This window comes from Pleurodeles waltl, chromosome 4_2, assembly GCF_031143425.1.
Source record: "Pleurodeles waltl isolate 20211129_DDA chromosome 4_2, aPleWal1.hap1.20221129, whole genome shotgun sequence".
NCBI classification, from domain to species: Eukaryota; Metazoa; Chordata; class Amphibia; order Caudata; family Salamandridae; genus Pleurodeles; species Pleurodeles waltl.
Genome location: NC_090443.1, coordinates 69,258,766 through 69,270,814, shown reverse-complemented (window position 1 = coordinate 69,270,814; position 12,049 = coordinate 69,258,766). Strand labels below are relative to the sequence as shown.

The 12,049-nt window shown below is 43.3% G+C and overlaps 1 protein-coding gene across 5 annotated transcripts in view; it reads right to left on the bottom strand.

Annotated features, from left to right (window-relative positions):
- The window catches only part of BAZ2A (bromodomain adjacent to zinc finger domain 2A), an 867,588-nt gene that overhangs the window by 777,052 nt on the left and 78,487 nt on the right, over positions 1 to 12,049 (bottom strand). For 3 of the 5 annotated variants that reach the window (XM_069230685.1, XM_069230689.1, XM_069230686.1), the window contains one exon: positions 8,817 to 8,939. The exons of 1 other annotated variant lie outside the window; for it this stretch is intronic. In XM_069230685.1, the coding sequence (XP_069086786.1) occupies positions 8,817 to 8,937 (121 nt within the window). In that variant the 5' untranslated portion in view covers positions 8,938 to 8,939. Of the gene's footprint in view, positions 1 to 8,790; positions 8,940 to 12,049 lie in introns of all 5 variants that reach the window. One more of the 5 variants, XM_069230687.1, reaches the window with a different exon arrangement.

Genomic DNA, 12,049 nt, shown 5'->3' with positions numbered 1-12,049 from the left:
GTCATAAAATCTTGTTTTTGCAGTAGTGGAATAACATCTTGCAGAGTTACCATGTGAAAATGCTCTGACAAGATGTATAGATTGAGGGGCCTGAGGTCTAATATGGGCCTGAGGGTGCCAATTCTTTTGGTGGAATTAGGAAGTATAGTGAGTATACTCCTGTTCCTTGTTGGGACTGTGGAACTAATTCTATTGCTTGTTTGAGTAGTAGAGATTGAACCTCTTGTGGTAACAGGACTGTATGTTCTGGGGACAACTTGTGATATCTTGGTGGAATGTTTGGAGGGGTGTTTATCAATTCTAGGCAATAGCCATTTATAATTGATAATACCCAGTTGTCTGTGGTGATATTTTGCCAATGAGAGTGGAACTGCTGTAGTCTTCCCCCCACAGGAGATGTGTGGAGTGGATGGGAGGGAAGGAAGTCACTGATTTGGTTGTGTTGTTGTTTGTTTAGAGGTTTGGAATTTACCTCTATTCCTTAAGTACTGACCTCTATATATTCCTCTAAACCCACCTCGTTGATACTGGGTTTGATGTGGTTGCTTTGTTTGTGAGGTAGAAGCCTCTGAGGATTGTGCTTTAAAACCTCCTCTAAACTGTGGTCTGTGAAATGAACCTCTATATGGTGTGGTGTACAAAGCGCCCATTGCTTTCGCAGTAACCGAGTCCTTTCTCAGTTTTTCAATTGTAGTGTCCACCTCTGGGCCAAAGAGGTGCTTCTTATCAAAAGGCATGTTACGTACAGCCTGTTGAATTTCTGGTTTAAAACCAGAGGAGCGTAGCTATGCATGTCTTCTGATTGTAATGGCCGTGTTTACACTCCTTGCAGCTGTGCCAGCAGCATCACGGGCAGATCTTATTTGATCATTACTAATGGCTTGCCCTTCCTCTACCACCTGTTGTGCCCTCTTTTGGTGTTCTTTTAGGAGATGCTGTATAATATCCTGCATTTCATTCTAATGGGCCCTATCATAGCGGGCTAGCAGTGCTTGAGAATTGGCAATTCTGCATTGATTTGCTGCCTGTGAAGCAACTCTTTTCCCTGCTGCGTCAAATTTTCTGCTCTCTTTATCAGGAGGAGGGGCATCTCCTGAAGACTGGCTATTTGCCCTCTTTCGTGCTGCACTGACTACTACTGAATATGGAGGCACCTAATGAGTAACATAATATGGGTCAGAAGTTGCAGGCTTATATTTTTTCTCTATTTTAGGTGTGATAATCCTAGATTTTACAGGCTCACTAAAGATTTGGTCTGCGTGTTTTACCATGCCTTGTAACATTGGGAGGCACTGGTACTTGGAATGTGTTGAAGACAGTGTATTACAAAAAATCTTCTTCCAATGGCTCTGAATGCATTGTTACCCCATGTTAAGCTGCAGCCCTGGATATGACCTGGTTGTATGCAGTGGTATCTTCTGGTGTAGGTGGTTTTGATGGGTAAGTATCTGGGTCATTATCTGGGCTGGGATCAGGGTCATAAAGATCCCTTTATCTTCTTGTGAATAAAATGACAGTGTTGGAGAAGGCACTGGTGGAGGGCTGGTGTGAGGTGAGACAGATAACTGTGGAGAATGAGGAGGAGAAGTATGAAGAGGTACTGACTTCTCCTTTTGTTTTTGCACCTTTGCTGGTGGCTGTACAGTGTCCAGTTCCTCCTGGAAAACCAGCTTCCTTTTTGTTTTTAAAGGAGGTGCAGTAACAAGCCTTCCTGTGTCTTTATGGATGTGTACCCTGGATTGTCTCTCATCCATAATTTATAGAATGGACTCAATGTCCAAATCTTCCTCAGAGGTTTTATGGGCTTCTCTCAATTTTTTTGAAAGTCCTTGTTCCTCCGTGTATGAGTTTTTTTTTTGGTTCCGAAGTTTGTTGTTTTTTTCGGTACAGAACATTTTGTGGAAGTTCTCGGCTCCGAAGCAGACTGCTGAATTTTCAGCTCCAAAACTTGGGCTTTTTTGCTGGAGTCCAAAATGAAGCCTTTGATAGTTTTACTCGATTCCAAAGTTGATGGAGAAGTGGGCTTTTTCGGCACCGACCCCAAAGGACGGTCGCCTACAGTCTTTTTTCGGGCCGAACCATGGCCTTCCGGCAGTGGTGTACCCAAGGCCTTAGAATGTTTTTTGTGCAGGGGTGTAGGGGCAGACGTACTCACATGCTGGCCAGCTGTGATGGGTCTGTCGTCCTCGGATTTCTTTTCGGAGCCTGTGTCTCGGATGGAGACTGCTGTCTGCGCCTGCACTTCTTCCATGACACTGAGATGTTCACTGCTTTTCGACACCATTTCAAGTCTTCGGGCTCTGCGATCTCTGAGTCTTTTTCGAACAAAACGATCGAAAGGCCTCACAGTTTTCCTCCCGATGGTCTGGAGAAAGGCACAAGTTATAAACCAAGTGCTGGTCCGTATAGGGATACTTTGCGTGGCACTGAGGGCAGAATCGTAATGGAGTCTGATCCATCAGGCTTTCCACGCGGTAGGCCCGAATAGGCCCGAGTTGGGCGAACACGCCCGAGGGGCAAAAAAAAATAAGTTTCCGACGGTACTACTAGTTCGATGCTAGATGGAGACCACAATCGAAACGATACCGATGAAAAGGAAGGTTTTCTAAGGTTTTCCAAATCAATATCTTGGCGCGAGAGGAAACACGTCCGAACCGGATGGCGGAAAGAAAACAATCTTTCAATCAATCTCTCTGCGCAATGGAACCCAGAGGAGGAGTCACTCAATCCTGTGACTCCGTAAAGACTTCTTCGTAGAAAAACAACTTGTAACACTCGAAGCCCAACACTAGATGTCGGAATGGATATGCATAGCATGTGTATCTGCAGCTACACATGCCATCAAAAAAAAAAAAAAAAAAAAAATATATATATATATATATATATATATATATATATATATATATATTTATATGGAAAATTTCAGTTACCCAGTGTACATCTGTTCGTGGCATGAGACGCTGCAGATTCACATGCTGTGCATTATCAAGCCAACTAGTGTTGGGCTCGGAGTGTTACAAGTTGTTTTTCTTCAAAGAAGTCTTTTCGAGTCACGAGACCGAGGGGCTCCTCCCTTTCGGCTCCATTGCGCATGGGCGTCGACTCCATCTTAGATTGTTTTCCCCGCAGAGGGTGAGGTAGGAGTTGTGAATATACTAAATGTGCCCATGCAATGGAGTAGCTATGTATGTACATAATGTGTATTAAAATAATATTTATTTACAAATTTACAATCTTCATCCAACTCATAACGGCTACAGGTTCCCGGGGAGGTGGGAGGGCGCATGTGAATCTGCAGCATCTCATGCCACGAACAGATGTACACTGGGTAAGTGACATTTTCCTTTCGGTGGCATGTGTAGCTGTGGATACACATGCTGAGCATAGACTAATAAGCAGTAATCTCCCCAAAAAGCGGTGGCTTAGCCTGTAGGAGTTGAAGTTGTCTGAAATAATGTTCTTAATACGGCGTGTCCTACTGTGGCTTGTTGTGTTGTTAACACATCTACAAAGTAATGCTTCGTGAATGTATGAGGCATAGACCAGGTGGCTGCGTTACAAATTTCTGTCATAGGTATATTCCCCAGAAAAGCCACTGTGGCGCCTTTTTTCCTAGAGGAATGCGCTCTTGGTGTAATAGGTAGATCTCTTTTTGCTTTAATATAGCAAGTTTGAATACATTTAACTATCCATCTGGCAATGCCTTGTTTGGATATAGGATTACCTGCATGAGGTTTTTGGAAGCCTACGAACAATTGTTTTGTTTTACGAAATTGTTTTGTTCTGTCAATGTAATACATTAGTGCTCTTTTTATGTCTAATGTATGTAAGGCTCTTTCGGCTACGGAGTCTGGTTGTGGAAAGAAGACTGGGAGTTCCACTGTTTGGTTTAGGTGGAATGGTGATATAACCTTTGGTAGGAATTTGGAATTTGTACGAAGAACCACTTTATGTTTATGTATTTGTATAAAGGGTTCTTGTATAGTAAATGATTGTATCTCACTTACTCTTCTAAGTGATGTGATAGCTATTAGAAAGGCTACTTTCCAAGTTAAGTATTGCATTTCACAAGAGTGCATGGGTTCAAATGGTGGTCCCATGAGTCGTGTTACTACAATGTTAAGGTTCCACGAAGGTACTGGTGGTGTTCTCGGGGGTATGATTCTTTTTAATCCTTCCATAAATGCTTTGATGACTGGGATTCTGAAAAGCGATGTTGAATGTGTAATCTGCAGATAGGCAGATATTGCTGTGAGATGTATTTTAATTGAAGAGAATGCAATAACCATGTTGGATAATGGCTAGGACCCATGCGTCCGTAGTTATGTGTGTCCAGTTTTGGTAGAATGCGCTAAGTCTCTCCCCCACTGGTGTTAAGTGTTGGGGTTTTGTGACATTGAAGTCACTGTTTGGTTTGACTTGTCTTAGGTGTTTGGAATTTTCCCCTTCCTCTTGGGAATTGTCCACCTCTATATGAGCCACAAAACCCTCCTCTCTGGTATTGTCCCTGATAGGTAGGTCTGTTTTGCGAGGTGGAAGGCTCTGGTGTTAGCATTCAAAACCCCCCTCTAAATTGTGGCTTTCTAAATGTGCCTCTGCTCTGTGGGGAGTAGAGCGCGCACATGGCTTTGGCCGTGTCCTTCTTTAATTTTTCAATTGCTGTGTCCACTTCCGGCCGGTACAATTGTACCTGGTTAAAAGGCATGTTTAACACAGCTTGTTGGATTTCTGGCTTGAATCACCGAGCTTCGTAACCATGCATGCCTGCGAATGGTTACCGCAGTGTTGACTGTTCGTGCTGCTGTGTCTGCAGAGTCTAATGCGGACCTTATTTGGTTGTTGGATATTGCTCGTCCTTCTTCCACAACCTGTTGGGCACGTTTCTGGTGTTTTTTGGGCAAGTGCTGTATAATGTGTTGCATCTCGTCCAAGTGTGCCCTGTCGTAGCAAGCCAGCAGGGCTTGTGAGTTTGCAATCCGCCATTGATTGGCTGCATGTGCTGCCACTCGTTTGCCCGCTGCATCAAACTTCCTACTCTCTTTGTCAGGCGGTGGAGCGTCTCCTGACGATGGAGAGTTTGCCCTCTTTCTTGCTGCTCCTACAACCATTAGTCAGGTGTAAGTTGCTGTGTTATAAACACAGGGTTCGTTGGGGGAGGTTTGTATTTTTTCTCCACCCTAGGCGTGATAGCCCTTCCTTTAACTGGGTCTTGGAATACCTGTTTTGCGTGCTTGAGCATGCCCGGGAGCATTGGCAGGCTCTGGTAGGAAGTGTGAGTGGATGCCAATGTGTTGAACAGGAAATCATCCTCTATTGGCTCTGAATGCATTGCTACATTGTGGAACGTAGCTGCCCTTGATAATACCTGCGTATATGCAGTACTGTCCTCTGGAGGTGACGGCCTTGTTGGGTAACAATCTGGGCTGTTGTCTGATACTGGAGCATCATATGTCCCATGCATCCGGATCATCCTGTGTCATCCCTGTATGCGTAGGTGACTGCACTGGAAGTGTTGTTACCGGGGACAGCTGTGGTGAGTGTAGTGGGGAAGGTTGTGGCGAAAACCTTGGTGGTGGGGTTTTATCTCTGGCCACCTTCGCCTGCATTTCTGACTCATGAAATGCCAGTTTTCGTTTGGTTCTGATTGGAGGAAGAGTTTGTATTTTTCCAGTCTCTTTCTGGATATGCAACCTCCTTTGCGTATGGTCTGGTTCCCCCATACTTATTTCCTGCTCAAATCTGTGTTTTTCATGCATTTGGCTGGAAAGTCCTTGCTCTTCTGTGTAATAGCTTCTTTTCGTCTCCGAAGCCGCTTTTTTTCGGTACCGATGCTTCCGATAAAGTCTTTTTCGGTTCCGACGTTACTTTTCTCACTTTGGATGAGTGGAACTCTCGGTGCAGAGATCGTTCGGTACCTGAATCTCGACCGGAGTCGGATGTCTTCGGCAATTCTTTGGCCTTTTTCGGTGCCAATGTTTGGTCACCTTCTTTTCGATAGGTTAAGCCATGGCCTGCTGGCGGTGGCATCCCCTTGGCCTTAACAATCTTTGTGTGAGTCTTGGACGGGGCAGTTTTACTCACTGTTTTCTGCATCGTCGTGGGTCGCTCACTTTTGGATTCGTCTCAGTCCGTCCCCTGGATGGAAATTCTTTCCTCCTCTTCGACGTCGAGTTGTTCTCTCGGTGTCGAAGCCATTTGTAGTCTTCTCGCTCTTCGATCACATAGGGTCTTCTTAGATCGAAACGCCCGACAGGCCTCACAAGTATCCTCCCTGTGTTCTGGTGATAAACACAGATTACAGACCAAGTGTTGGTCTGTGTAAGGATACTTCGAGTGGCACTTCGGACAGAAGCGGAAGGGGGTCCGGTCCATTAGTTTTGTCATTGGATGCGGTCGGGCCGACCAGGCCCCGCTGAAGAGCGGAAGCCCTGAAGGGCCGCCGGAGCGCTTCTACTATCGTGTCGATAAACTAACACTAAACCGGTACCAAGCGCGAACAATACCGTTGAATTTTCGATATTTAGCTAACTTTCCCGATTCGAAATACGGAGCGAAGAGGAACACGTCCGAACCCGATGGCAGAAAGAAAACAATCTAAGATGGAGTCGACGCCCATGCGCAATGGAGCCGAAAGGGAGGAGTCCCTCGGTCTCGTGACTCGAAAACACTCCAAGCCCAACACTAGATGGCAGGATATATATATATATATATATATATACACACACACACACACACACACACACACACACACGTGCATGTATGTTTATAGAAGTAAAAATATATTTATATTAATAAATTTTACTTAAACTTTTTGAATATACTTTATATCAACGTTATTTATTAAAATATTCAACTTTTACTATTTTATACTGTATGTAATGGAAATTGATCTTTTTGTCCTATTTTTTACAATATTAGTGGGAAACAATATTTTTCCCGATATTTTTATATTTACCATTATATATATATATAGGAAAACAATATTTGTGTCAACAATACTTTTGATACAATATTTCTGTATTACAATATTTTTTACTTCGATATTATGTCACTGATCTGTATTAGGACATCTGATTCATCTTACTCACTGAGCCAAATATCTGATATCTGATATCAAATATCTGATTTTATATAAGCCGCCAACCTACTCAGTTCCTTTGTATACTCATTAAGGAGGGCTGATTTATTCTGTCTTCCATAATTCATAAGTAAACAACTACATCACAAGGACAATATATGGTTCTCAGATAATGAAGCCACATAGATTTTGTAAACTTGAAAGGAAACATCTTCCTGAATTCCACCAATCTCTTAGAGGACTTATGACCATAAAACGTCTTTCCCGGTAAGGATTTCACATTCAAAGCGACAGCTTCTAGGGTCATGAACCAATGAACTGTGACTATTAAGAAAAAGTTGTTTTATTTAATAAAAATAAAAAAAGCCTTAATAGTTAGGGCGATTCCCACACATTTTTACCAACAATGAAGCAATTTTCACTCTGGTAAATCTCTACATTAGGTATAGAACAAGATCCATAGTGTGTGGGTCCACTGGACTAGCAAACTGCATAAAGCACATTTTGAAACTTGTAGGCCCATTCTTTTAGATTTTAGTCATTAGGCCGTAAACTTACTGGTGTGTTTAGAGCAATGTTAAGTTCCATGGATCAACCTTGGACTAAACCTTAGTTTATGGTCAAATGGTCTCACATTTCCCTCCCCAGCACAGTGGTATGGAGAGGTATTCAAGCTGAACTCGAGAACTGTTAGATTTTCAGGTGCTGCAGCTGCAAATCAGGACAAAATCATCACCCCTCCAGCAACAAGCTTAACAGCTGATATGGGGTTCATGTGGTGGTATCATACAGTTTCCGCCAAGCATGCTGCACATTATAAGCAAACAACTACACATCATCTATCCAGAGGACATTGTTCCAGTAGTCTTGTTATTATTCAGGAGCTATTTAGCAAACCTAAGCTATGCAGAAATGTTCTTTTGGGAGAGAAGGGGTTTTCTTCTGGATATTGTTCCACAAAACTCGTATTTGTTCAATCTTCTCCAAAATGTAGAATCATAAGGTGTAACGTTTATCATATTGTCATTGGGCTTTAGATCCCTAGATGTAGCTTTGGGTTCATTTAGATTAATAGGAGAGGCATACATTCTGGTCTTGGAGTAAATGTGATAGGTCACCCACTCCTGAGTAGGTATCAAGAACCTTTAACTGTCTCACTGTGGAATGACGAACATCATATTGTCTAGATACGACTTCATACCCTTCACAGACTGCTGATAAGGTTCCTTTTTTAGTTCAGGCAAGGTGTGCTACTTCAACCCTCAATGGTTCTGATCCAAAATCTATAGTTTCTGATTTTGTTTATTTAAATTAGTAGCACTTACCGATGATCAAATATATTGTCTGTTTGTTTAGCAGCATTTGATTCTAATTACCTTCTGAACAGATAGGTATAGGGGCAGATAGGCAAGCAGTTAAGGAACATTTTCACACAAGGCTTCTCAATGTTAGCGGACTTTTCCATTTTACAAAAAATAGCAAAGCTACTGCTAGGTGTGTTGCTTATCACATGAGATTAGTTTTATCTCCTATTAGGACTTGGTAAGGACTAATCATCAAGTACATGTTTACGTATAAAATAACAATCTTAAGAGGATGAACTTCCTCTTTTCCATCACTGCATCCCTCAATGCTACACACAATTCTTCAGCACCCTGCCCCCCCAAAAAACCTTCCCTGTATTTGCACCAAAATCCATTAAATTGCCTCACCCTTTTACACATCGCCAAGTGCTCACCTTTCCCTTGTTGGGGGAAGGTCAGCAGTGACCCATTGGTGTAGAGGTTCTCTTGCTTCAGGTTGGAAGTTTTGCTTACTGGGGGAAGGGCAGTGTAGTTACAATGGTCACTGATTTCCATCTCTGCAGAAAGTAAAAAAGATGGAACATTAGGATGAGACTATATTTATCAACTCCAAGAGTAATTACATCTAGTCCTGGAAAATGATGAAATTGCATTCACAAATTATTTTTTATTTTATTTATTTTTACATGTATTTTTCTTTTTATCGTATGCTGAAACAAAACAACGTGAAGGACCGTTGCACTCGAGCATTCGTTACAGCATAGGTACGTATCTGGTATCTTGGGAACAGAGCTTAACAAGCCAAATTGACATTTGTTATCGCACTTTCGACAGACAACTTCAATGAACATCGACATTTGGACATGCAGTGTATAACCCATTGTCTCCAGTTACACATCCCCACCTGAACCCTAAGAAATATCCTGGGCGTCAGTCAGTACCCCTGGTCCATAGTGCGACCTTCACTAGCCCCATATTTTGTCAAACTTAAGGGGCAATCCCTGTTCCCTATACTACCTTTTATGTAGACATGTACATATCCATTCCTGTTCACTACTCCTTTGTGTGTGGCACATCTGTCACCCCCCAGCGTCTAGCTAGATCTCGCTTTCCCATCACAAGTCCCAGTGCACAGAACAGGAGATTAAATCATGGGATGCCTACATCGTTCGGGATTCCCAATAAGACAAATTTCAGTTCTAATGGGATCTGTACTTCTAGTATTATGGTGAGTTCCTGTGTTATCGCCCTCCAGTATGCTTGGGTATCTCAGCATTCCCATAATGTGTGTATGAACGAGCCGCTGTCAGTCCCACATCTCAAGCAGAGAAGTGAGAGGGTCTGTTGTAATAGGCTCTATGAAGGATCTTGACTTGAATCAAGCATAGGTGGGATTTGATAGCTACCTCTCGGGGGTGCATAAGTGCCACCTCCAAGTCTAGGTCATCCAGTTCGCCCAGGTCCTGTTCCCATTTAGTTTTCAGAGCGACCAGATTGTCTGGCATACTGTTATTTATCGTTTGAATGTGCAGGAAACCGCTCCCCTGCCTAGTTCCCTTGTCAGAAGTCACCCTTCAAAGGGGGGGCGTATTTGGGAATATCCGTGCCTGTCAATCCCTTGGCGTTCCATGCATGACACAGTTGTGCATATTTTCAGGAATTGGGACTGGTGCATATTATATTCTTGTCATAGGGATAGGAAGGGCATAATGGTTCCCTGTTGGAGGAGATCCCTATTGTGGTAATTCATTTCATGACCTGCGTCTCAAAGACCCCCAATTTCGCCATTTCTTTCAGCCATGTCCCTTTCCAAAGGGAGGGGTGTCAGTGTGGTGACCTTTCGTGTCCAACCAATTATTTTGGTGGACTTACAATATGCTAGGATGGAGACTTGTGGGGCCAGAGGGAGTGTGGATAACCCTAGTCCTCCATACAGCTAGTGTAGGTATGTTATAGGGCCCAGGAAGTTGCGTTCCAGACGGTAGGTTGGGTGGTCCTGGGAGGCATGCATCCAATCGTTGACAGCTATCAAGTGAGCTGCCCAGTAATAGCTCTCTACGTCCGGGAAGGCAATGCCCCCTATGTATGGACTACATTGGAGCGTTTTAATGGCTATCCGCAGCAGGATTCGCAGGGTCTTGTTTACTGTAAGGAGCGTGGTTTGGGAGAACGGGTAATAAGTGTTTTGTAACACATGCAGTCATTTGGGAAGGGTGATCATCCCTGTAGTGTGTCGGAGACTCTGTGGCATCAGCAGGAAAACCTGTAGTGTTTTGGGGGTGTATAGCACAGACTTGTCCCAATTAATTTTGTAGTCTGAGTGGGCCCCATATTCATGTATAATGGAAAAAGCAGTGGGATAATGTTCGCGGGATCAGTGATGTAAAGAAGTACGTCGTATGCGTAGAGTGATATTTTTTCCTTGTGCTTGTCTCCGTGGAGGGTCTGGAATCCATGTACATCAGGGTGATGTCTTATCTGGTTTGCTAGGGATTCAGTAGTAAGGGCAAATAAAAGGGGCAATAGGGGACAGCCCTGTCTGGTGCCTCTAGCTATTGGTAATTCTCCAGAGGTCAATCCATTTACTTTGAGGCCATTGGATCACAATATAGGAGCGCCACCCAGTGTCTAAATATGGGGCCAAACCTGAATCTGCACAGCGTCTGCTCTAGGAAAGGCGAGTGAACCGCGTCAAAGGCCTTTTCCGCGTCAAGTGATAAAAAGATGCGAGGTGCATCTCGGAATTGCACTGAGGTAAGCCAATTATGTGCCCTCTGGATATTCTGCTATGTCGATCTCCCCGGCAAGTATCTTGGTCTCTGCATCTAGCAGGGATATCAGGCGATATGATGTACATTTGTTCCTAGGCTTCCGGTCCTTGTATATTGTAACGATTAGGGCTCTCCAGAGGTCAGGGGGGAGTTTTCCTTTCTCTCCTGATTCATGTGTAGCAAGTGAGGCCCTAAAAGACTGGAGAACCATTTGTAAAACTCTGCTGGTATACCATTAGGCCCAGGAGTTTTCCCAGGGCAGAACTTGGCTACAGTTGTCTGTACTTTATAAAGTGTCAAATCTTGCTCAAGATACTCCCTGCATTCATAAATTGCCGTTTTTAAGTAGACAACTATGTAATAACGTCAAGATATGGTTCTGTGACCATAAAAGATAAATTGTTTTTGAAAATCTGAAGTGAAACATCTTCCTGGAGGTTTTGGCACAATAACAACAGTCCTTGAGCATACATAGCACAAAGACTCAACTAAAAATATCACACAAGTTTGAAGCTCGGTAGTAACACTTGCAATCTTTATCACTTCTCACCCCAGTGCCTCTTATAGTTGTATTTTTTTAGGGATCCAATTTTGGTCAAATGTCGTATGTTTTTTTTTTTTTTAAACACATGCACACTTTCGGGAACCAAAACACTGCAAAGACTGAAGATGAAAAGAATGACAGCCTCCACAAGCCCTTGGTGACTTGAACTTGTGTGTTCAGGTACCACTGTGGGAAAACGCTGCTACAGTGGCTGGCTACGGGGATCTGAAAAAATTTAGACCCTACAGCCATAAGGCATAAAATTAAGAAGCGGTCTGTAATGTAGCCCAGAAAGAAAGTATGCACTGGCCTCTACCTGCAGGCAAAGAAGCGCCAGGAGGTAGAGGCCTAC